Source organism: Manis pentadactyla, chromosome 4 (genome assembly GCF_030020395.1).
Source record: "Manis pentadactyla isolate mManPen7 chromosome 4, mManPen7.hap1, whole genome shotgun sequence".
Taxonomy (NCBI): domain Eukaryota; kingdom Metazoa; phylum Chordata; class Mammalia; order Pholidota; family Manidae; genus Manis; species Manis pentadactyla.
In genome coordinates this window covers 151,267,520-151,290,920 of record NC_080022.1, presented here as the reverse complement: position 1 = coordinate 151,290,920, position 23,401 = coordinate 151,267,520, and the positions used below count along the sequence as shown (strand labels likewise).

Here is a 23,401-nt window from a genome sequence, read left to right as displayed (position 1 = left end):
CTGCAGAGGGAAAATCCCGGGACAAAATACCTTTGAAACCTAAATTGAAGGGAGAAATCAACTGGGAGAAACTCATTTTTTACCCTACAAGCAGTCAGTCATCCATTTCTACTCTCTACTGCCTCTCACAACCCCGGTTGCAAAAGGGGCCCCACCCAGCCTCTCCTGTCCAGATAAGCCCTCTATGGATATGAAGACTACTTCTCTCCACCCCTTAGAAACACCTGTTGATATGGAGATGCACTAAACCAGGAAAGATATTTTGGAAGTATTGCAGTTTTACCCCTACCCACTCCCAGAACAAGCCCACACATGCTGCAGGGATGTGGACAGGCCTGGGAAGTAAGAAGACCTGAGATGGAGCCTCCTAAAAAGTGAAACAGGAGATTAACTGTGGGGGGGGGGTCCCCACAGCTTTTGCAGACAACTGGGCAAAAACTTTTTGTAATAACAGGGATGTTGTGTGCTCCATTTTGGGGGAGGGGATGCTTGTGTCAAGTCACTGATGCTTGGCTGCACCGGTTATGACCAGAAAGGACTCTGACCTTTCCCAGAGATAGGAGGACATCTTCCTTCCCGGAGAGGCCCAGTGAGCACAGGACCCCTGGCAGAAACCAGTGGAGCTTGCTTCCAAGAACTGGCCTGTTTCCCAGCCAGCCCTGTAGCCATCCCCGAAGCCCTCCTGGACTCGCTCCTAGTGGTAACTCCTCACCTCCACACTCAGGCCCTAGGCTCCCATTTGAACGAAGCCTACATGTGTGAAGTGTCTGTATCAAGACAAGACGCTCCCTGCTACTTTTGACCTTTTCTGAGTCCATTTGAAAGAAAAATGTCACTTCTATCGCGAAAGGCAAGTAAACAACATGGCTAGTGAGAATCAGCTGACCGCTTGAGCCTCGTGCCCGGCAGGGCTGATGGGCGGGTTACAGAAGCGTGCCCAGGGACTCTCAAGGAGCTCCCTCGGTATAAGGTATGGTTAAAACATGTTTTTTTTTTCTTGAAGTCCGCCAGGCTCTGCCGACCAGACTGCTCTGGTGCTCTCAGGGAGGCCAAAATAGAGTAGGCATTACTGGTCCCACTTTGCAAGTGGGCAAACTTAAGTAAAGGAGGCCAAGCTACTGCGCCAGTGTTACGGTGTTGAGACCAGGCAAGGTCAGCAACCCAGAACAGCATCTAACTCTGACGCAAACCCTGCTGGAGGCGGGCAGTAAGGACGCCTCAGCGCTTGGTGCTCGCGAACCACAGGCGGGCTCCTAAGCTGGGAATCGTCCGGTTTCCAAGAGCACAGGCCCAGCCCCGCGGCTCCGCTGGCCTTGCGATTGGCTCCATGGGGCGGGGGCGGACCAGAGCGCCTACTCGACGTCATGGCGTCGGGCAACGAGTGCGGAGCTTCCGTTTGTCAGTGGCCGGGAGGCCGCTGCGTCGCGTCGTAGGTCTGAAGCCCGCTGTCGCCGTGTAGCCCTCGACCTCTCCCCGCTCCCTCTGGTGAGTTAGGGGTCGGGGGCGAGGAGGGCAGCGGAAGAGCGGCTCTTCGTGACGTCAAGCCCCTGGTTGCCTTGAAACTCCTGCTTCAGACCCCTTACCCTTCCCAGTCCAAAGCCCGGGGCTTTGGCCCACTCCCACGCTAGCCTGCGGCTCGCACTGCCCCTGCGGGCATGACGTTACGCGCGAGGCGAGGTCTTCTGACGTGAAACGTAACTGTCCACCATCTTTGTCCCTGGCAAGTGGGTTTTGCGCAGTGGCTTAGACCTGGAGGAATCGTGACGCGCAGGAAACCATTAGACCACCTCTCTGGCTGCGCCGTCAGGCAGCTGCCGCCCCGCCTTTGCCCTCGGTGAGTCCAAGACAGCTTACTTTGGGGTATGTCCCTCACTGGGGGAAAAGGGGAACCCCAGGTTGGGCGCAGGCACGCGCGGCAGAGGAGATCCTGGGAGCGTGACCGTTGAGGCCGGAGTGAGCCGGCGGGTATGACCGATGGGAGGAGGGGGTTTAGAGAAGGACTCCGCCGCTCTTCTGGGAAGAGGGGCTCCCCTGATGTGGTCGCTGGGAGTTGAGGGGCACCGGGGGGGAGATGTGTTCGAAGAGTCGCGGTGGGTTAGCAGGGCCAGAGACCAGGGGTGTGGCCGTTAGAAGCGAGAAGCCAAGGGGAGAACCTTCCTTGTTAACGTCTTGGCGTCGTTCACTGAGGTACTGGGAACGTGCCTAGCCAGCATGAGGGAAAAGGGGTTCCCCAGAGGTTGGTCGCTTGGTGGGCAATCTGCGCCCGTCTCCCGTAGTTAAAGGTTAAGGGACTCCTCTTTCCCATCTGGTAATGGAGGAACATATCTGTAGAATCTTGAACACCCAGGGAAAGAAGACGAATTCCTGACATTTGGGGGAAGGGAAGAGAAACCTCCAAAACTGACCTGATGTGAGAGAGTGGGAAGTGAGGGGGGTTCCATTTCAGACTTGGATTTTTTTTTTCTGGATTTATCAGGAATGATCTAGTTTGAGAAAGGCTGTAGATTAAGCCAGAGGTAAAGAAACTGGAACTTCCTGTTTCGTATTCTTTGAATGCAAAGAATTTATTCATGCTGTTTTCAGAGCTGTCTTCTTTGTGAGGGGCAGGCTTTAAGTGTACTCACTTGGCTGCTTCATTATCCAGCGTAAATAGTGTTGATGCCTCATTAAACTTGGATTTTATAAAGCAGTATTTGTTTGTTTGTTTGTTTTTATTAAGGTAACATTGATATACACTCTTAGGAAGGTTTCACAAGAAAAAACAATGTGGTTACTACATTCACCCTTATTATCGAGTCCCCCCACCCCCTTACGCCATTGCAGTCACTGTCCATCAGTGTAGTAAGATGCCACAGAGTCCCTACTTGTATTCTCTGTGCTAAACTGTGTTCCCCGTGACCCCACACACACCAGGTGCACTAATCATAATACCCCTCAGTCCCCTTCTCCCTCCCTCCCCTTTGGTAACCACTAGTCCCTTTGTGGAGTCTGTCTGCTTAAAGCAGTGTTTTTTAAATGCCAAACACTGTCCTGATAATCACTGTGGTTTAAAAGAAAAACGCAGGTAGTAAGTTTAGAAAAGGCAGAATGACAAAAAAGGTGGTCTGAATGAGAAAAAATTTAAATCATTAGTTACTTTCCTGGTATACCTCAATTGCTTAGCCTCAGGGTACATTTATAAAGTAATAATAGAGAGCAGTGGATGAAGGAGATGCAGCTGTACAGCAAAACGTGTAACACATTCCAGTGATGACAAAGCGTGGCAGTAAAGTGAGAACTATTCGCAGGTATTTGAACAGTTTAAACTCCCAAGGAAGCAGAGAGGATAGTGTGTTCCAACTGCCTCACTGAAAGTTGGATGGTGAAAATTAATAGAAACCTAACATTCTGTGAACTAAGAGACTGAAGAAAGTCCAGTTCTTCCAGTTTTTTTTTTTTGAACATCCACATTTTAATGTGTACTATTGTAGGCACTGGTTTGAACCAAGCTGAACATGTAATGAATTGAGTAGGGTATGTTCCTTTTCCTTCCTTCTTTGCTAACTTTCAGGCTTAAGTTTTCCAAAGTTTAGTGGTATTTCAGTTAAGAATTGGATGTAAAACTTTTAAGCTTTGCTCTTTTTTCCTTACTGTGTAATATTAACAAATTGCTTTGGAGTCTGTCATGTTTAAATGGAAATCAGTTATAATTTCTTATGAGCTAAATGATAACTGAAGATACTTTTGTTTTTGCAGCATTATCGAAATAGCTGATTACCGCCTGTCACCCTTGTAATAGAAGTTTGCTGGAATGACCTTTCCGCTTTATACTTTACTCTGGCCAGTTTTTCACTATGAGCACCAGGCTGTAAATTCCATCTGTGTGTAAAAAGGGGTTTAGTGGCCTCACCAACTCTAATTTAGTTGTAATTTCCCAGAGACCTATTTTAAATTAAGACCTTATTAATTTTTTTCTGGCCTTATTTTCTTTAGGAGAACTGGAAGGAGGGAGTATAGGAAGAGAAGAGACTTTCACAAGCTGTATTTGGTAGAAAGTAGGTTGTGTTAAATCTAGATACATAATCTGTATAGGGAGGAGGCCTTCTCTCAACTGTATTCCAAAGTTTTTCAAAAATATATAGATAATATAACTTTTATATGAAATTCATGTAACATAAAATCAACTGTTTTGAAGTGAACAGTTCAGTGGCATTTGCAACTGCCACCTCTTCTCATTCGTTTTTGTTTAGACTTTCAGGGAGTTTCTTTTGGGCTTAAGACAGGAACTAACTTGATAAAGTCATTATGGGTAAGCTCTGTACTATTACTGTGTTACAACAGCGTGAGCTCAGAGAGTATGTTTCTCCCTTTAAGAGCTGGGATTCTTAATGTAGGATCTAAGATTGCTTGATAACCTGCTCTTGCTGAAATTTTGTGGGTGGCACATTATTCTCTTGTTAAGAGCACTGTGCTCACAGTGTGAATAGGACAGAATACATTCCTTGACAGTGAAATTTGGTAGGGGAGGTAGTGAAATGTGTGGGTCGCTAATAAAGGTAGGATTTAAGACTAGGTTAATTTAGTGTTTAACAGATTGTGGTGAAAACTGTTAAGAATTTAATGTGTGTGTATGAGAGCTTTGGAATACAGAAGAATTTCTTGTGCCTTCCAAAGAAACTGGGTGAAAAATTCCAGAGTTTTGGTTTTAAGTCTTCAGCAGCTTCTAAATGTTGATGATCCCATGGGCCTTAGAATAGCATAGTAACATCTTGGACAGACTGTAACAGCCTAGAGTCCAGGTGGGCTCAGTAATCATTTCTGGATACTTATTAGGTAACCAGATTTATTCCAGGTCTCTTATGTGAAGGGCTCCTTTCCTCAGTTTGCTCACTTCACATTTAGTTTACATTGTGAATTGATTAAATTATACCATTCTTTGAATTTTTGCTGGAAAGGCATTATGATAAAGTATTGCATAAGGCAAACCTGGTACAGATTTTTAGTTATGACAAATACTGTGAAAACAAATTTTTGCATTCTATAATATTTGTGAATTCTAGCTCACTTCTTTTTACAAGGTAATTCAGTGAAATTCTGGTTCAACCAAAACATTCTTATATAAGAACCAAGACTGTAAATAGCAAGCAGCTGCTTGAAGAGATAGCCTATGAGTCTAATTTCCCTTAGAGTGTCCACGTAACACATTTAGAGATCAGATTTGAGCCAGGCTTTTTTCATGATTTCATGTTTATCTGGCTCTTTTTCCTTAATTACACTGATTTCTTTAGTGCTTAGGTCTTTTCTCTCAGATCCATATTTACTGTTGTTTGCCAAATGTGTTATCACTCAAGTTTGCCAGATGTCACTCGTTTTTGACTGAACAGTACCGAGCAGGTGCCAGGGTATCTGTCCTAAATTTGGTAGTAAGTATTGGTAGTGATTGTGATAAGGAGCACGATACTCATTTTTGAGTACAGAAGGAATGTTATTAAAAGAAAATTTTAATGTATTTAGAGAAATCAAGTACATTGGACAAAGTCTTGGAGTTTTTCAAATGAGAAAACATTGTGTCATTGTTTAGGAAGAAATGTGACCAGTTGCTACTGTTTTTGTTTTACTGGTAGAGCCATGTGTCCCTTGGATTAATTCTCCTGGGAAATGGAACAGCAGAATTAACCTTGAGTCTGGGACTCATGTTCTTTTAAGTTTTAGCACCAGTTCTGATTCTCTTTTGTTATAAATATGACAGAAAAACAGTCACATTTTTTTTTGCCCTGTTTTTAAGTGTAAACTGATATTTATTCTTTGGGAATAGTGTTAGGCTAAGTGTAGGTTGTTGCAAATAAGAAAACCATGATTAAAAAAAGAATTCATGTGTAAAGCATGTTTACCTCTCTAAAATGCTTTTGGGGGAAGAATACTGTCCTATTAATTTAGGCTTTTTTTCTGAAAGAGCTTCCTTTCATTGAAAGTTGCCTGTAATGATGAGTAGGGTAGCAGAACTGTTTTCTCTTTAGACCTTATACTGCTTCAGAATACATGTTTTGGAATGACTCCATTTTGAGGCAGAAAGTAAGTCATATTTTCCTGAATGGAAAACAATGGGGAGATCTTTCAAAACAGCTTTTCCCTATCTTAAATATTTGAGTCACTAACTGAAGGTGTATTTACAAAAAGGTCTAGTTTTAGGTCTTTTAAGCTTTGGGTAGAAAACTGTGGATAAAATCACAAAGCCATAATAGGTTCAGATTATCGCTCCATTCTATTTGGCCTTTGCCCCAATTAGCTCCTTGAGGCAAGAGTTAAGTTCTTTTATCTTTGCATCTATTGAATCACGAGTAATGGTGATAAGAAGATACCCATTTTTGAATACCGAAGTTCTTACAAATGTCCTTAAAATTAATCAAATGCCTTGCTGGACATAAATAACTTGGATAAATGAATTCTTTTTTCTTGCTCTAGGTGCACATTAAAGATCCAAAACCATGACAGATTCCAAGTACTTCACAACAAATAAGAAAGGTAAGTATACAAACCTGATCAAAGAACTTTTGAGTTCTCTTGAGATTCTTCAAAAGTTGTGGTATAAGATTGCCACGAGTGGAAAGTTCTTGACGTCTTCAGATAAGTAGACATCCACAGTCTCATTGAGGACCTTCTGCTTCTACAGAAAAGTATATTTGAGTAAATTCCTGAAGTATAGGTTTCTAAAGATAAGACTGTGCTGTACATCATTTTGACTTAAAGGTCATGTTTTAGTGAAAGGAAGGGCTCCAACACGGATCCGTTGAAAATTGATAGATCTGAGAAGAAAAGAGTAAGCAGCATGTTTCTTTTCTTTTCATTTTTTTACTTGGAAATAAACATTTTATAAGAAATATGATTAAAGCAGTATAGATATATAAAAAATAAAAATGAAAGTTCTTTTTCCCCTCCTTGTACCTGAGGGGAACTAGGTGTGTATACTCAGTCTTTTTCTGTGCATATAAATGCATATATTAATACTTACAGTTTAAACATTTTTCTGTCTTTAACAAAAAAGGGGCCATGCAAAACTACATAGAAATGTGATGTTTTTACATCTTTCCATACAGATCCACCTCATTTTTGGGCTTTGTTTAATATATTCTTTGTAGTTAAAATAGGGAACCATTTGAGTCAATTCCATGATTTTAAAGTCAGGCTGTTGATTAATAAATTTGAATTTATTAGCTCGTCCATCTTTGTAGTGAGAAATAACATTTGTTTTTACATATGACTGTGGGGCTAGAAAGTAAGCGTTCTTAGGAAAAGTCCAAATCCCTCATCTTTTGTAAAATTGTTCCTAAATAACAAAGTTCATTTCTAGTGCTATGTACATGGCCCTCCCATCAAAAGCAGGCCAGTTTAGCCCTTCTCAGGCTGTTGTGCGCCTCAGCTGAGCTGAGCTTACTCCTCAGGATCAGAATTCTGTGTTATTGTATTCAGTCATCCTTATAGTTACTGAAGTATTCTGGGCATGGTACCAACTAGCATTCCTCTTATTCTCCAACAGCTTACCTTCTCAGATGTACCTTTTCTCCTCTCCCCCAGGGGCTGAAATATGACTGCTTTTCTGCCCCAGAATTTATCTTTTTTGTTATTCCATGTAATGTTTACTGGCCTCAGCCTCCTGACTGTTGTGAGATTGAACTGAGTTTGGTCTTTCGTCTTGAACACTTTGCAGAGCCTTTCTACGTTGATTTATTAATTCCATTCATTTATTCGGTAAATGTTTATTGAGTGCCTACTATGTGTGAGTCAGATTTTCTCAGCACTGTAAAATATATAGAGTTACTATTAAATGCCCTAATTTCTTTCAAGTTAGAGTATACCAAATGCCTAGATCTTGTTTTCTAAATATCATTTCCCACTAAAAGGAGTCATGATTCTTTGGAGAAAGGGCTGATTCCAGGGCAGGGTCAAGGCAGAGTACTAGGTGAACATAACATCTTGTACCAGAAAGGGGGGGAGCGCTGAAAAAACAATGGGACATGTCAAGGAGCGATGTGGTTTGAAGGGGCTCCCACTGGCCAAATTTGAGATGGTTTAATCATATAAAAAAGAGATCACGGTGAACTCTAACTCATTGAATAATATATATGTATATACACATAAATCATCATCATAACTAATTCAGGCAGGAGTCACTGATGAATGCTAAACCAACTAGCGGGTGAAAGTTTTTGAGGAAGGGATATTTAAATAGTCTCCAAGTTACCTTTTCACAGATTATTTACTAATTATAAAGGAAAAAATAGTAACTTCACAGTGTCAAAACTTGGCATTTACCACCTTAAGTATTCCATGCTACCATCACCAGTAGATAAATTAACATTTGTCTCTTGATGTCGTGCACTGAGAACACACCATCACTTAAGAATTTGCTGCCAAGATGCTTAACCTCAGTGTAATCGTGAGGGAATACCTGTGACAAACCCAAACTGAGGGCGTTCTATAAAATAACTAGCCTGTACTTAAAAGAAAATACTATCATGAAACACAAAGGCTGAGGAACTGTTGCCCATTAAAGAAGACTAAAGAGATATGACAGTAAATGTATTGTATGATCCTGGGCACAGCAGGGTGGGGTAAAATTGCTATAAAGGACATTATCAAGACCTTTGAATAAAGTCTAAAGATAGATGATGGTGACATATCAATTGTAAACTTCCTGATTTTGATCATTATATTTTGGTTATGTAAGATAATTGTTCTTACGAGTTATACACTGACATATTTAGAGCTAAAGGACATGATGGCTGCAGCATACTGTTAAATGATTCAGGGAATAAATATGTAAATCTAAAATATGGTAAAGCAAATGTGGCGCCAGCATTAACAATTGGGGAATTTTGCAACTTCCCTTTAAGATTGAAATGATTTAACAGGCACATGAAAAGATGTTCCACATCACTAATTATCACGGAAATGTAAATTAAAATCATAATGAGATATCACCTCACCCCAGTTAGGATGGCCACCATAGAAAAGACTAGGAACAACAAATGCTGGCCAGGATGTGGAGAAAGGGGAACCCTCCTACACTGCTGGTGGGAATGTAAACTAGTTCAACCATTGTGGAAAGCAGTATGGAGGTTCCTCAAAAAACTAAAAATAGAAATACCATTTGACCCAGGAATTCCACTCCTAGGAATTTACCCTAAGAATGCACAATCCCATTTGGAAAGAAATATGCACCCCTATGTTTATCACAGCACTATTTACAATAGCCAAGAAATGGAAGGAACCTAAGTGTCCCATCAGTAGATGAATGGGTAAAGAACAGGCGGTACATACACACAATGGAATATTATTCAGCCATAAAGAGAAAACAAATCCTACCATTTGCAACAACATGGATGAAGCTGGAGGTATTATGCTCAGTGAAATAAGCCAGGTGGAGAAAGACAAGTACCAAATGATTTCACTCATTTGTGGAGCATAAGAACAAAGCAAAAACTGAAGGAACAAAACGGCAGCAGACTCACAGAATCCAAGAATGGACTAACAGTTACTAAAGGGAAAGGGACTGGGGAGGGTGAGTGGGAAGGGAGGGAGAAGGGGAATAAGGGGCATTATAATTAGCACACATAATATATGTGTGGGGGGCACGGAGAAGGTAGTATAGCACAGAGAAGACAAGTAGTGACTCTATAGCATCGTACTATGCTGATGGACAATGACTGTAAATGGGGTATGTGGTGGGGACTTGATAATGGGGGGAATCTAGTAACCACAGTGTTGCTCATGTGATTGAATATTAATGATACTAAAAAAAAATACTGTTAAAAAAAAGTTTGAAATTATTTAAAAAGAAAAGAAAAATAGGTCATACTATAGTTGCCTGGAGTGAACAAGGAGCTCCAGAACATTTTCTAGAAAACACAAATATGTCAGTCCTATTCTGTCATTTGGAGGTATGTAAGGGTACATTACAGAAACCTCCACAGTGAGTTGTTGAAGTGTATCAGCTGCTAGTGGCTTTCAACCTTGCCTGCACCTTAATGTCGCCTAGGAAGTTTAAAACAATACTGGTGAGCCCCCAGAAATCCTGATTTCATTGGTCTGTGATGTGGCCCAGTCGTGGGGGATTTTTAAAATCTCCCCACGTTTTTCTAATTTGTAACCAAGATTGAGAACCATTGCTAGCTGCTAACCATGTTTGGTAGATTTTTATAGGGGGAGGAGTAGGGGTAAAAGATAGGAATTTAATGGTATGTACAAGATAGATGTCTGACTTAGTGGCCCTCCTTGGCTCCACCCAGCTTATTCCCTATTTTTATTAATTATATCTCCCCAAAACCATCAGTCCCTTGTCACTCATTTTCAGCTTTTTTCAGAATCTCTTATTCTGAAATGTGTTTATTTATTCTGTTAATGACCAAGCTATTCTATAATGACATGAAAGGTTTAATTTTAAAACTCACCTAACTTCTCAAACCTTCCTTCTCTTGCAGTGGATCCTGGTAACCTTTTTTAATTCAGGGATTTGTTTAAGTTTAAGACTTACAGATTGAATCATACCTGGGTGAACCACCACATTTAGAAAAAAATGGATAGACCGAGTTCCCTTTACTTCCTACATCGCCCACCAGAACTGCCACTGGAACATACTCTTTAAGTTATGCTGTTGGAATAGTTTCAGTTACATCCTGTTTTGATTCTTTAAGTCCTGCTGCTAGTCCCAGTGCAGACTTTCTGAAACCCTGCTGCTTGTCCTTTACAGTTCCCGAAAGTAAATGATGGGAACCCAGAGAGCTGGATTTGGCAGCAGAGGACTTGGTGAAGAGACAGCTGACTCTTAAAAGGTCTAGCTTTTCTGGTTCAGCTGTTTTTGCAGCTGTCCATTAAATCAGTGATTTTTGTAACATTGATTTGGTTGTCCTGTTGGCCATGGCTATTTGTGTAATAAATCTTTTTAGTGCTCAACTTGTATGTTTCTTGCCAGTTTCATCCTTCCCATTTAGAGGCTTTAGCAGATCACATAGTTTGCCGCCCCCACTATTTCTAACTGGTGAATGAGGTCTGGTTAAAATGAACATCAAGAGCAGCCGTAAAGGTGGAGGGAAATGAGGCAGTTATTGTAGCAGAGTTTAAGCATACAGATGGAAGGTTGAACTGGGAGTAGTCTACTTTTTCATGGACTTAGTGGTGTATTTTCTTTCTTTTAAAAACAGCAAGGATTGTTACCTTCTCTTTTCTGGTTCAGCTTTCTGAAGATAGATGAGCCTGGGCCTTATAGTTCCCCTGGCCTTCACAGTGCAGGGCCCGAGGGTCACTCAGGTTGGACCTTTAGAAATGACTCTGGTTTGTACCATTCTTGAAACTTCAAGATTATAATTTCTGTTTGATTGATTGAATAGGATGAAGCCTTAAAACCCACTGGCTTCTAATTAGAGAGCAGTGATTCTCAATCCTAGTTGTGCATTAGAATCGCTTGGGGGAACTTAGAAAAATATGAACTTAAGAGTTCTCCTTGACATGCTGATTTATTTGGTCCAGAGTGGAGCCTGAGCATTGTTATTTTTAAATACTTCCCAGGTAATATTAGTGGGTGGCCAAGGTTGAGAACCTCTGGATTCAGCAGTCTGGAGAGACAGCTCGAAGGTAGCTCGCTCTGTCATTAACTCACTGTGACCTTTGAGCCTTGGCTCTTTATTTGTGAAGTTGAGAGTGGGTGAATGATATGATAACTGGAGTCTCTTCTGGCTTGAAGACAATGATTTGTGAACCCTTTCCTTGTCTGCGTGTATTGTTCTCCTAGGATCTTGCAGTTCTGATGGGAGGTGATCCCGCAGATGCCATTTTTTCCTCATGGTGTTAAGATTTCAGGAGATCTGTTTTCCCACTCCTGTGCCTCCTCAGATCTCGATTGTACCTTCCTCTTTGGCCATACCTTAAAAAACGGTATCCTCATCAGTGGGTCAGTTGATGTTCTAGGGACTTGACTTGTACCTATCCGATAACTGAAAAATTTTTATTTCAGTTACTGCCCTGCCTCTGGTCTGGTGTTGTTGTGTTACTTGTTATGTGGTACACTGTTCTGCTCTGGTTCTCCCGTTTGGGGACCTCACCCTTCTGTTTTCTTGTAGGAGAAATCTTTGAATTAAAGGCTGAACTCAACAATGAAAAGAAAGAAAAGAGGAAGGAGGCTGTGAAGAAAGTGATTGCTGCTATGACTGTGGGGAAGGATGTTAGGTAAGGGTGGTCACCCCTGCCGTTGGTCACTTCAGACCCATATCCTACTTTATGGCTTTTACTGCTTTTCTTTGACAACTGTTATAATCATAGACCCTATGAAAATGGATTTGTCCCACTGAAAACGTCATGAGGGAAATTACTTCTCTGTTAACTCATGGCTTAAGCTTTCTTGATCTTGTTTTGGCAGAATAAATAGTTTGATTTTGTTGCATACATGCAGCATAAAACCTGAGAGCTGGCACAGTTACAAACCTGTTCCTGAATTTTAGAAGATGATAAAAATATACTGGGAAGCAGAAACTCTTATGTTCTTTAATTGGCTCAAGTCAGTACCCTTAACTTTACAGCTCTACATTCAGTTGCTGAATTCAAGATGAAAACAAATGTTAACAAAATGCATTGGGTCTTTTTGGTTTTTTTATTTTCTTTCTTCCTTCCTTCCTTCCTCCCTTCCTTTCCTCCTTTTTCTCCCCTTCCTTCTTCTTTTTTTTTGTAGTTGATATATCAAGAGCATTTTGAATTAAGTAAGGATTATCTGTAGGCCTCTCAGGATTCCTAAGATTCTTCCAGCGAGTCCATGAGGTCATATCTATTCTTATAATAATAATACTTTGCTTTTTCACTGTGTTGCCATTTGTACCTCTGATGCCTTAGCATAAATCAAGGCAGTGATGCCAAACTATGACAGTAGTCAATGTATATTCTTCACCACTGTGTTTTTACAGGAAAAAGGCAGTTTCACTTAGGTCTGTCCTTCATGAAGCATTGAAACTTCTACTTTGCTAAACCTTGAATCTTGAGTACAGGTCTTACTAATAATCCATGTGGTGAAATAGGATATACTGAGTTAAATAAAATAAAATAATTAATTTGTTTTACTTTTTTAATGTCCTACCAGAAAATTTAGAAGTATGTCAGTCATTCAAAAATACGGTGTCCCCATTTCAAACAATTGTGCAAGGGCTTTTCTTTTTCAAGTCAGCCACCACACTTTGCTGTGCAGAAGTGCTTTATACGTAATTATTATATTTTATTTAACTCAGTATATCCAAAGTAGTATTATTTCAACATGAAGTCAATATTAAAAATTTATTAATGAACTCTTACATATTTTTCATGCCAACTCTTCAAAATCCAGTATATGTTTTATATAGACATCACATCACAGTTCAGACTAGCCACATTGCAAGCGCTCAGTAGCTCTATGTGACTAGTGGCTAACCTATTGGAAAGTTCAGGTTTCTAGCTTTATAGGTTGGTACTTAACAATTTTTACCACTAGAACTTTGACTGTTCTTTTTTCTTGTGTTGAAGTATAGTTGATATAGAAGATTACATTGGTTTCAATTATACAACACAATGATTCATCAGTTAAACCCATTATTAATTCCTCACCCCAAGTAGTGCGGTTACTATCTGTCAACACAGAAAGATGTTACAGAGCCATTGACTATATTCTCCATGCTGCACTACCATCCCTGTATATTATGATTGGAAGTTTGTGACCCTGTATACCATCCCCAACACCCGCCAGAAGCCCTCGCTCACCTACTCACACCACCCCTCCTCCCCTATGGTGTCTGCCAGAGCTTTGACTATTTTTTATCAAGATCTTGATCTTGTGGAGGTTGTTGGAATTCGTTTCTTTAGGATCTTACATTTACTATTAGCTCATGTTTCACATTTATTTACTGGTTTTACTGTTGTTTTCACATGAGCTATTTCCTATTACCCTAGGACATGGAAAGAATGGTAATTTTTGAAGAGTGTCAGTTAGTGTTTTAAATATCTACATGTGCATGAAACTACACTAGGTACATACAGGCAAGTTAAACATAGAGTTTGCCTTCCAGGTAAGAAGTCATTGGTTCATTGGAGGTAATGGTGGATTCTTTGACTTTGCAGTCCATCTTCATCTTTGTAAATAATTTATATTTCTGTATACTGTTTTTCTGCATGTACAGGAGTTATACTATATAAGCAGGTTTTCAGTCATTCTGTTAACTTTTCTGTAGAATGTACTGACATTTGCTTCTTCTTTCTCCTGTACTATTAGTAAGATATTTAGAAGAACTGAAAGTTTGTAAGGTACTTTGAAAAAGCCTTGGGGGACGATTAATTACTAACTTCGTGTAAAGGTAACGTTAACCATACTTAAAAAATACGGCTTGTAATTTAAAATCTGACACACTCAATCCTTCCATGCAAAAGGTGATTCTTTGTGTACGGAAATATAAATTTGTTTTCTTTGGCTTTATAGGTGAATGATAGACCAGGCAATGACTTGAACATGGAAAAAGTATAAATTCCTTTTCTTTTTGAGTGCACTCATTTTCATTTGTTTGAATGTGTAATGTTAAAAATAAATACATTCCACTAAAAGAGAATCAGGATGTATTAAAAAAATGACTGAGTCTAGTTGTGGGATTAGAAATACACAAAATGAGCCTGGATGGAATGTGCCTTGTTCTCTCAGAAAGCAAGGAAGCTATTGAAAACACAGATATATATCACAAGAACCCAGGAGTTAATAACTAAATAAGTTAAAATCAAGGATGGAAGAATATGAGTTTTAAAAAGCTTAACAACTGTAGTTCTTTGAAACTGCAATGAATTGATAGGAAGAATTTGAATTTTTGTATGTGATACTGTGATATTTTAAAAAATGATTCCTCAAGGTATGCCCAAAAATATTATGTATAAATGATAACAATGTCTAGGATTTGCTTAAAAATAATCCAGAGCAACCATATGGAGTAGGGACTGGGGGAGGGAAGAGTAGGTTGAGGCTATATATCAAATAAGATTGGTCATGGGTCAAAAGTTGTTGGTGACTGTGTGGAGAATATACATCAGGTTCACTCTACTACTCTTTCCTTTTGTTTGACAGTTTTTGTAAGTTAAAAAAAATTATTTTTAGAGACCTTCGTGGAACCAACACTGTAATTTCTTTAGTAATTTGTTTCTGTGATAATAATTATCATGTGGGGACACTTGTCCTTGCATCCAATCACTTTGTAAAATAAGGTCATTTCTTCATATTCGATCCAACAGCTTTAACACCAACATCTGTTGACTCCCTTCTTTTTTCTCTCTTCTCAGCTCTCTCTTTCCAGACGTAGTGAACTGTATGCAGACTGACAACCTGGAGCTAAAGAAGCTCGTGTATCTCTACTTAATGAACTATGCCAAGAGTCAGCCAGATATGGCTATCATGGCTGTTAACAGCTTTGTAAAGGTAACTTCTCCCCAAAGACTCAAGAGCAGTCTCTTCTACCTCAGCCTTTACAGAAGTGTTTCTTGATATAGTGCAAACAAGCAACCTCTGTTCCAAAAGAGGGCCTCCAGAGAAGTAGAGGCAGTGACTGGGAACATTCATATCTTAAGCACGTATATGCCTGCATTTGTCATCCAGTTAAATGGGGAGCCTTGTTAGTTGGGCTTGGTGCATCCTTGGAGATGGAGAAGAAAGCCAGGTGAAACCTGTTGTACCTTCCAAGGCTGACAGAGGTTGGGCTTACCATTGTAAGATCAGTAAACTGGGGCTTTAACTATTTTATCTTTGTAGAAATTATGCTTACAAGTCCAAAGTAGTGGAAAAACTGCAGGAGCTACTACTTTTGCTTCACATAAGGTGTTAAAATGTTTGATAAGGTTTTGTATTATGTGAGTTTTGAAATGTGTTCAAGGAGAGGACATAGTGTAGTATCTTCCTAAATACCCACCTTGGCAGTTTCAATAGTTACCAACCCACAGCTGGGCTTGTTTTAATTTATACTCCTCATAAATACTTTGTTGACCCCTACCCCTCTCCTCCTGGATAATTTTAAAGCAAACCCTGGAAGTTACAAGGATGAAAAATAAGTTCATCCTTACATTTATCATTATCAGAGTAAGATCTGTTTTCCTTCCTTCCTTCCTCCCTTCCCTTCCCTTTCCTTCCCTTCCCTCCCCTCCCCTCCCCTCCCCTCTCCTCCCCTCCCCTCCCCTCCCCTCCCCTCCTCTCCCATTTTGGTATCATTAATGTACAATTACATGACCAACATTATGATTACTAGAGTCCCCCTGTTATCAAGTCCCTTCCACATACGCCATTACAGTCACTGTCCATCGACATGGTAAGATGCTATAGAAGCACTACTTGTCTTCTCTGTGTTATACTGCCTTACCTGTGTACCCCCTCCCACATTATGTGGGCTAATCATAATGCCCCTTTTCCCCCCTTACCCCTCTCTTCCCACCCATCCATCCCAGTCCCTTTCCCTTTGGTAACTGTTAGTCCATTCTTGGATTCTGTGATTCTGCTGCTGTTTTCTTCCTTCAGTTTTTCTTTGTTCTTATACTCCACATATGAGTGAAATCATTTGGTACTTGTCTTTCTCCACCTGGCTTATTTCACTGACCCTAATACCCTCTAGGTCCATCCATGTTGTTGCAAATGGTAGGATTTGTTTTCTTATGGCTGAATAATATTCCATTGTGTATATGTACCACATCTTCTTTATCCATTCCTCTACTGATGGACACTTAGGTTGCTTCTGTTTCTTGGCTATTGTGAATAGTGCTGCAATAAACATAGGGGTGCATCTGTCCTTTTCAAGCTGGGCTTTTGTATTCTTACAGTAAATTCCTAGGAGTGGAATTCCTGCGTCAAATGGTATTTCCATTTTGAGCTCTTTGAGGAACCTCCATATTGCTTTCCATAGTGGTTGAACTAATTTACATTCCCACCAGCAGTATAGGAGGGTTCCCCTTTCTCTACAACCTCGCCAGCATTTGTTGTTTGTCTTTTGCATGGTGGCGATCCTTACTGGTGTGAGGTGATATCTCATTGTGGTTTTAATTTGCATTTCTCTGATGACTAGCAATGTGGAGCATCTTTTCATATGTCTTTTGGCCATCTGCATTTCTTCTTTGTATAACTGTCTATTCAGCTCCTCTGCCCGTTTTTTAATTGGATTGTTTACTTTTTGTTTGTTGAGTTGCATGAGCTCTTTGTATATTTTGGATATCAACCCTTTATCGAATCTGTCATTTATGAATATATTGTCCCATACTGTAGGATGCCTTTTTGTTCTACTGATGGTGTCCTTTGTTGTACAGAGGCTTTTCAGCTTGATATAGTCCCAACTGTTCATTTTTGCTTTCGTTTCCCTTGCCCGGGGAGATATGTTCCTGAAGAAGTTGCTCATGTTTATGTCCAAACGATTTTTGCCTATGTTTTTTTCTAAGAGTGTTATGGTTTCATGACTGACATTCAGGTCTTTGATCCATTTCGAATTTACTTTTGTGTATGGGGTTCGACAGTGATCCAGTTTCGTTTTCTTACATGTAGCTGTCCAGTTTTGACAGCACCATGTGTTGAAGAGACTGTCATTTCCCCACTGTATGTCCATGGCTCCTTTATCGAATATTAATTGACCATATATGTTTGGGTTAATGTTTGGAGTCTCTATTTTGTTCCACTGGTCTGTGTCTCTGTGCTTGTGCCAGTACCAAATTGTCTTGATTACTGTGGCTTTGTAGTAGAACTTGACATTGGGGAGCGAGATCCCCCCCCACTTTATTCTTCCATCTCAGGATTGCTTTGGCTATTTGTGGTGTTTGGCGTTTCTATATGAATATCTGAACTATTCCAGTTCGAATGTTGTTGGTAATTTGATAGGGATTGCATCGAATCTGTGTATTGCTTTGTGTAGGATTGCCATTTTGACGATACTAATTCTTCCTTTCCAAGAGCATGGGATGAGATTCCATTTGTTAGTGTCCTCTTTAATTTCTCTTAAGAGCATCTTACAGTTTTCAGGGTATAGATCTTTCACTTCCTTGGTTAGGTTTATTCCTAGGTATTTTATTCTTTTTGATGGTATTGTGAATGGAATTGTTTTCCTGATTTCTGTATTAGTTCATTGTTAGTGTATAGGAGAGCCACAAATTTCTGTGTATTAATTTTGTATCCTGTAACTTTGTTGAATTCGATATTAGTTCTAGTAGTTTTAGAGTGGAGTCTTTAGGGTTTTTTATGTTTAATATCATGTCATCTGCAAATAGTGACACTCTGATTTCTTAATCAATCTGGATTCCTTGTATTTCTTTGTTTTGTCTAATTGCAGTGGCTAGGACCTCCAGTATTATGTTGAATAACAGTGGGGCGAGTGGACATCCATGTCTTGTTCCCAATCTCAGAGGAAAAGATTTTAACTTCTCGCTGTTTAGTATGATGTTGGCTGTGGGTTTATCATATATTGCCTTTATTATGTTGAGATACTTGCCCTCTATACCCATTTTGTTGAGAGTTTTTGTCATGAATGGATGTTGAATTTGCTGAATGCTTTTTCAGCATCTATGGAGATGATCATGTGGTTTTTGTCCTTCTTTTTGTTTATTTGGTGGATGATGTTGATCGATTTTCAAATCTTGTACCATCCTTGCATCCCTGAGATGTATTCCACTTGATCATGATGGATGATCTTTTTGATGTATTTTTGAATTCGGTTTGCTATTATTTTGTTGAGTATTTTTGCATCTGTGTTCGTCAGGGATATTAGTCTGTAATTTTCTTTTTTTGTGGTGTCTTTGTTTGGTTTGGTATTAGAGTGATGTTGGCCTCGTAGAGTGAGTTTGGGAGTATTCCCTTTTATCCTACTTCTTTGAATGTTTAAAGAGGATGGGTATTAGGTTTTTACTAAATGTTTGATGAAATTCAGCAGTGAAACCGTCTGGACCAGGAGTCAATTTCCTTGCTGATAATTGGTGTATTCAGATTTTCCGTTTTTTCTTTGGTCAGCCTTGGCAGGTTGCATTTTTGTAGAAAGTTGTCCATTTTTTCTAGGTTATCCAGTTTGTTACTATATAATTTTACATAGTATTCTCTCATAATTCTTTGTATTTCTGTGGTGTCGGTAGTGATTTTTCCTTTCTCATTTCTGATTCTGTTTATGTGTATAGACTGTTTTTTTTTTTTCTTTTTTCTTGATATGTCTGTCTACAGGTTTATCTATTTTGTTTATTTTCTTGAAGAATCAGCTCCTGCTTTCATTGATTGTATTGTTTTATTATTCTCATTTTTATTCATTTCTGCTCTAATCTTTATTATGTCCCACCTTCTCCTGACTTTGGGCCTCATTTGTTCTTCATTTTCTAGTTTTGTTAATTGTGAGTTTAGACTGTTCATAGGGATTGTTGTTCGTTCCTGAAGTAGGTCTGTATTGCAGTATACTTCCCTCTTAGCGTGGCCTTTGCTGTGTCCCACAGATTTTGCATTGTTGAGGTATCATTGTCATTTATCTCCATATATTGCTTGATCTGTTTTTATTTTGTCACTGATGTATTGATTATTTAGGAGCATGTTGTTAAGCCTTCATGTGTTTGTGGGCTTTTTCATTTTCTTTGTGTAATTTATTTCTAATTTCATACCTTTGTGGTCTGAGATGCTGGTTGGTACAATTTCAATATTTTTAAATTTACTGAGGCTCTTTTTGTGGCCTAGTATATGATCTCTTCTTGAAAATGTTCCATGTGCACTTGAGAAAATTGTACATCCTCTTGCTATTGGATGGAGTGTTCTGTAGATGTCTGTTAGGTCCATCTGTTCTAATGTTGTTCAGTGCCTGTGTCTCTTATTTTCTATCTGGTTGATCTATCCTTTGTTGCTATTGGATGGACTGTTCTCTAGGTGTCTGTTAGGTCCATCTGTTCTAATATGTTGTTCAGTGCCTCTGTGTCGTTACTCATTTTCTGTCTGGTTGATTTGTCCTTTGGAGTGAGTGGAGTGTTGTAGTCTTCTAAAATGAATGCATTGCATTCTATTTCTCCCTTTAATTCTGTTAGTATTCGTTTCACATATGTAGGTGATCCTGTGTTGGGTGCATAGATATTTATAATAGTTATATCCTCTTGTTGGACTGACCCCTTTATCATTATGTATTGTCCTTCTTTGTCTCTTGTGACTTTCTTCATTTTGAAGTCTGTTTTGTCTGATACAATTACTGCAACTCCTGCTTTTTTCTCCCTATTAGTTGCATGAATATCTTTTTCCATCCCTTTACTTTCAGTCGCTTGTAGGCAGCATATAGACGTGTCTTGTTTTTTTATCTATTCCGTGACTCTATATCTTTTGATTGGTGCATTTAGACCATTTACATGTAGGGTGATTATCGATAGGTATGTGCTATGTACTTATTGCCATTGCAGGCTTTAGATTTATGGTTACCAAAGGTTCAGTGGTAATTCTCTTACCATCTAACAGTCTGATTTAACTCAGTTCGTATGCTATTAGAAATACAACCTAAAGGTCTTTTTTTTTTTTTTTTCTTCTCTCCTTTTTCTTCCTCCTCCATTCTTTTTGTATTAAGTATCATATTCTGTACTCTTTGTCTATCCTTTGATTGACTTTGGGGGTGGTTGATTTGATTTTGCATTTGCTTAGTAATTAATTGTTCTACTTTGCTGTTGTTTTATTTCTCCTGGTGATATCTGTTTAGCCTTAGGAATACTTCCATCTATATCAGTCCTTCCAAAATGCACTGTAACGGTGGTTTGTGGGAGGTAAATTCTCTCGGCTTTTGCTTATCTGAAAAATCATTTAATCCGTTCTTCCAAATTAGATGATAACCTTGCTGGATAGAGTATTCTTAGTTTGAGGCCCTTCTGCTTCATTGCATTAAATATATCATGCCACTCCCTTCTGGTCTGTGAGGTTTCTCTTGAGAAATCTGATGATAGCCTGATGGGTTTTCCTTTGTATGTCATATTTTTTCTGTCCGTAGCTGCTTTTAAAAGTCTGTCTTTATCCTTGGTCTTTCTGCCATTTTAATTATTGTATGTCTTGCTGTTGTCCTTTTTGGGTTCCTTGTATTGGGAGATCTGTGCATCTCTGTGGCATGAGAAACTATCTCCTTCCCCATATTGGGCAAGTTTTCAGCAATTACATCCTCAGAGACACGTTCTATCCCTTTATGTCTCTCTTCTTCTTCCTCTGGTACCCCTATAATGCAATAGTTGTTCCATTTGGTTTCATCACACTGTTCTCTCAATATTCTTTCATTCTTAGAGATCCTTTTTTCTCTCTGTGCCTCAGTTTCCTTGTATTCCTCTTTGCTAATTTCTATTCCATTAAACATGTCTTCTGCTGCCTCTAATGTGCTTTTAAATCCCTCAATTGTATGTTTCATTTCAGATACGGAATTTCTTAATGATTGAATCTCTATCTTAAATTTGTTCTGAGTTCTTGTATATTTTTCTGTACCTCCATGAGCATGTTTCTGATTTTTGTTTTGAGCTCTCTTTCAGGAAGATTGGTGATTTCAGTTTCATTTGGCTCTTGTTCTGGGGTTTGTGAGATTTTGGTCTGAACCAGGTTCCTTTGACGTTTCATATTTCTATGTGGTGCCCTCTAGTGCCCAGAAATTCTAGTGTCTGGAGCTGCTCAGCCCCTAGAGTGAGGTTGGGTGTTGTAGTGGAGGAGCTCTGGTGCCTGGGGGCAGGATAGAGCTGTTTCCTGATTCGCAGCTACAGTCGCCTGTCTCCAGTATCAGAGCCAGTGGGCTGAGCACAGAGGTGTAAGTCTCTGTGCTTTGCGTCTCTAGCTGATGTAGGCGTGGCCTCCCTCTGTCTGGCCTGACACCAGCGCAGTGACTGCTGATTTGTGAGCAGGTACCGGCAGGCCAGGAGGAAGGCTCAGTAGGCTGGGTGTCACATAGCTGAGTAGTCAGCCAGGGGGATGGAGTGCCTGAAGCTCCACAAAGTTCCCAACCTGCTAGGCAGAGCGCACCCAGACAACCTTGTCCACCTCTCCCTTCTCCTGTGCAGCAAGCTCTGTGCAAACCTTGCCCCTTCAGCAGCCCTCTCACTGCTAGGAAGCCTCTCAGACCTACTGCCTTTCCTTTGTCCCAGAGCAGCCGGATGTGGATCCCTGTCCTGCTCAAACGGCCCGAATCTCAGTCTCTCAAGCACTCTGCCTGTCCCACCTCCCCAACCCCACCAACCTCCAGAGCACCACACAATGTAGGTTTGTACTTGCAAAGTAGATCTCCAGGGCTGGGTATTCATCAGTTCTAGGCTTCCTCCCGCTCCGTGCTCCATTTCTCTCCCTCCTGCCAGTAAGCTGGGGTCGGGGAAGGACTTGGGTCCCAATGGATCAAGGCTTTTGTACGTTACCCTGTTTCATGAGATCTGCTCTGTTCGTGAGGTTTGTATGCAGTCTGGTGCAGCCTTCTTTTCTGATGCTTTTTTAGGTTTGGTTGTATAAACTATATTTTCATACTATATGTGGTTTTGGGCAGAGTTCTCTGTCTCACCTCTCACGCCGCTGTCTTGAATCTCATCAGATCTCTTTTGAACATAACTACATTACCATTCTCACATCTTTAAAAATTGACCATTAAAAAATTGCTTACTTTACTGAATATTCAGTCATGTTTTTCCTACCATTAGATTTAATTAACATGATAACGATGTTCCAGTTAGTGTATATATATTTTTTTACTTCTTGTTTTTTTTCCTCTGGAATTCAGTCTGCATTAAAAAAAAATCATACGGCATTTCTAAACTTAGCTTCTGTTAAACTGTTTTGAAAAACAACAAGTGTGCTCTCTTCCTTCTCTTGGAATTTTTGTTCTTTTCCTGTGTTTAGCTACATAAAGCAGAATCAGAGATAACATAATATTTCATACTGTCTGTTACCTCATATATGTACTACATCATTGGAAAGAATTTAGTTTACATTTTTTGGAAGTGAGCATGCACACAGGTTTATAATAATTACAGAGACTTTATAAGGTAGGACAATTTAAGGTGTGGTCTTTTTGTGGTATACTTTGGAAGCACTTGCTAGTAAAGGAGAATGTATGTTACTCAGGATTTCAGAGGGCATTCTTAACTCCAGAAACGTAGGTCAGGCCCAAAACCAGTTTCTGTGCTCTCTCCTTTCTTGTCTGTAGGCCCCAGAAATCCAGTCCTCTTTTCTCCCTGCTTGATATTTGCAGACTGGCTGTGGAGTGGGACACGTCTTTCCACTTCCTCATTTTATCCCTGTATCAGAATACCAGACCAAAGGCCTTTACTGTTTTTTGTTGTTGTTGTTAGACTGTTATATTATTAAGGTAATGTTGATATATACTCTTATGAAGATTTCACATGAAAAATATTGTGGTTACTACATTCACTGATATTATCAAGTCCCTTCTGTACCCCATTGAAG

General features: G+C 39.8%; 1 protein-coding gene across 3 annotated transcripts; it reads left to right on the top strand.

The window, feature by feature from the left end:
- Positions 1–1,402: 1,402 nt before the first annotated feature.
- LOC130683502 (AP-2 complex subunit beta-like) lies at positions 1,403–22,590 on the top strand. 3 transcript variants are annotated; one of them, XM_057501204.1, is made up of 5 exons: positions 1,403–1,485; positions 6,442–6,501; positions 12,093–12,198; positions 15,304–15,439; positions 22,096–22,590. In XM_057501204.1, exons 2-5 carry the CDS (start codon positions 6,465–6,467, stop codon positions 22,258–22,260), a joined length of 444 nt encoding a protein of 147 aa, XP_057357187.1. In that variant the 5' UTR covers positions 1,403–1,485; positions 6,442–6,464; the 3' UTR covers positions 22,261–22,590. The 3 variants fall into 3 exon arrangements, with proteins under 3 accessions (XP_057357187.1, XP_057357186.1, XP_057357188.1); XM_057501203.1 differs by lacking the exon at positions 1,403–1,485 and adding an exon at positions 1,513–1,834 and having other exon boundaries at positions 22,096–22,585; XM_057501205.1 differs by lacking the exon at positions 1,403–1,485 and adding an exon at positions 1,516–1,834 and having other exon boundaries at positions 22,101–22,584.
- The last annotated feature ends 811 nt before the right edge of the window (positions 22,591–23,401 follow it).

Bases quoted from the DNA above. Each gene is read 5' to 3' on its own strand.
- LOC130683502 (XM_057501204.1), top strand. From the start codon at position 6,465: ATGACAGATTCCAAGTACTTCACAACAAATAAGAAAG. The intron at 12,199-15,303 runs GTAAGGGTGGTC...CTCTCTTCTCAG, and splicing joins ACTGTGGGGAAGGATGTTAG to CTCTCTCTTTCCAGACGTAG. The intron at 15,440-22,095 runs GTAACTTCTCCC...CCTTTGTCCCAG, and splicing joins CTGTTAACAGCTTTGTAAAG to AGCAGCCGGATGTGGATCCC.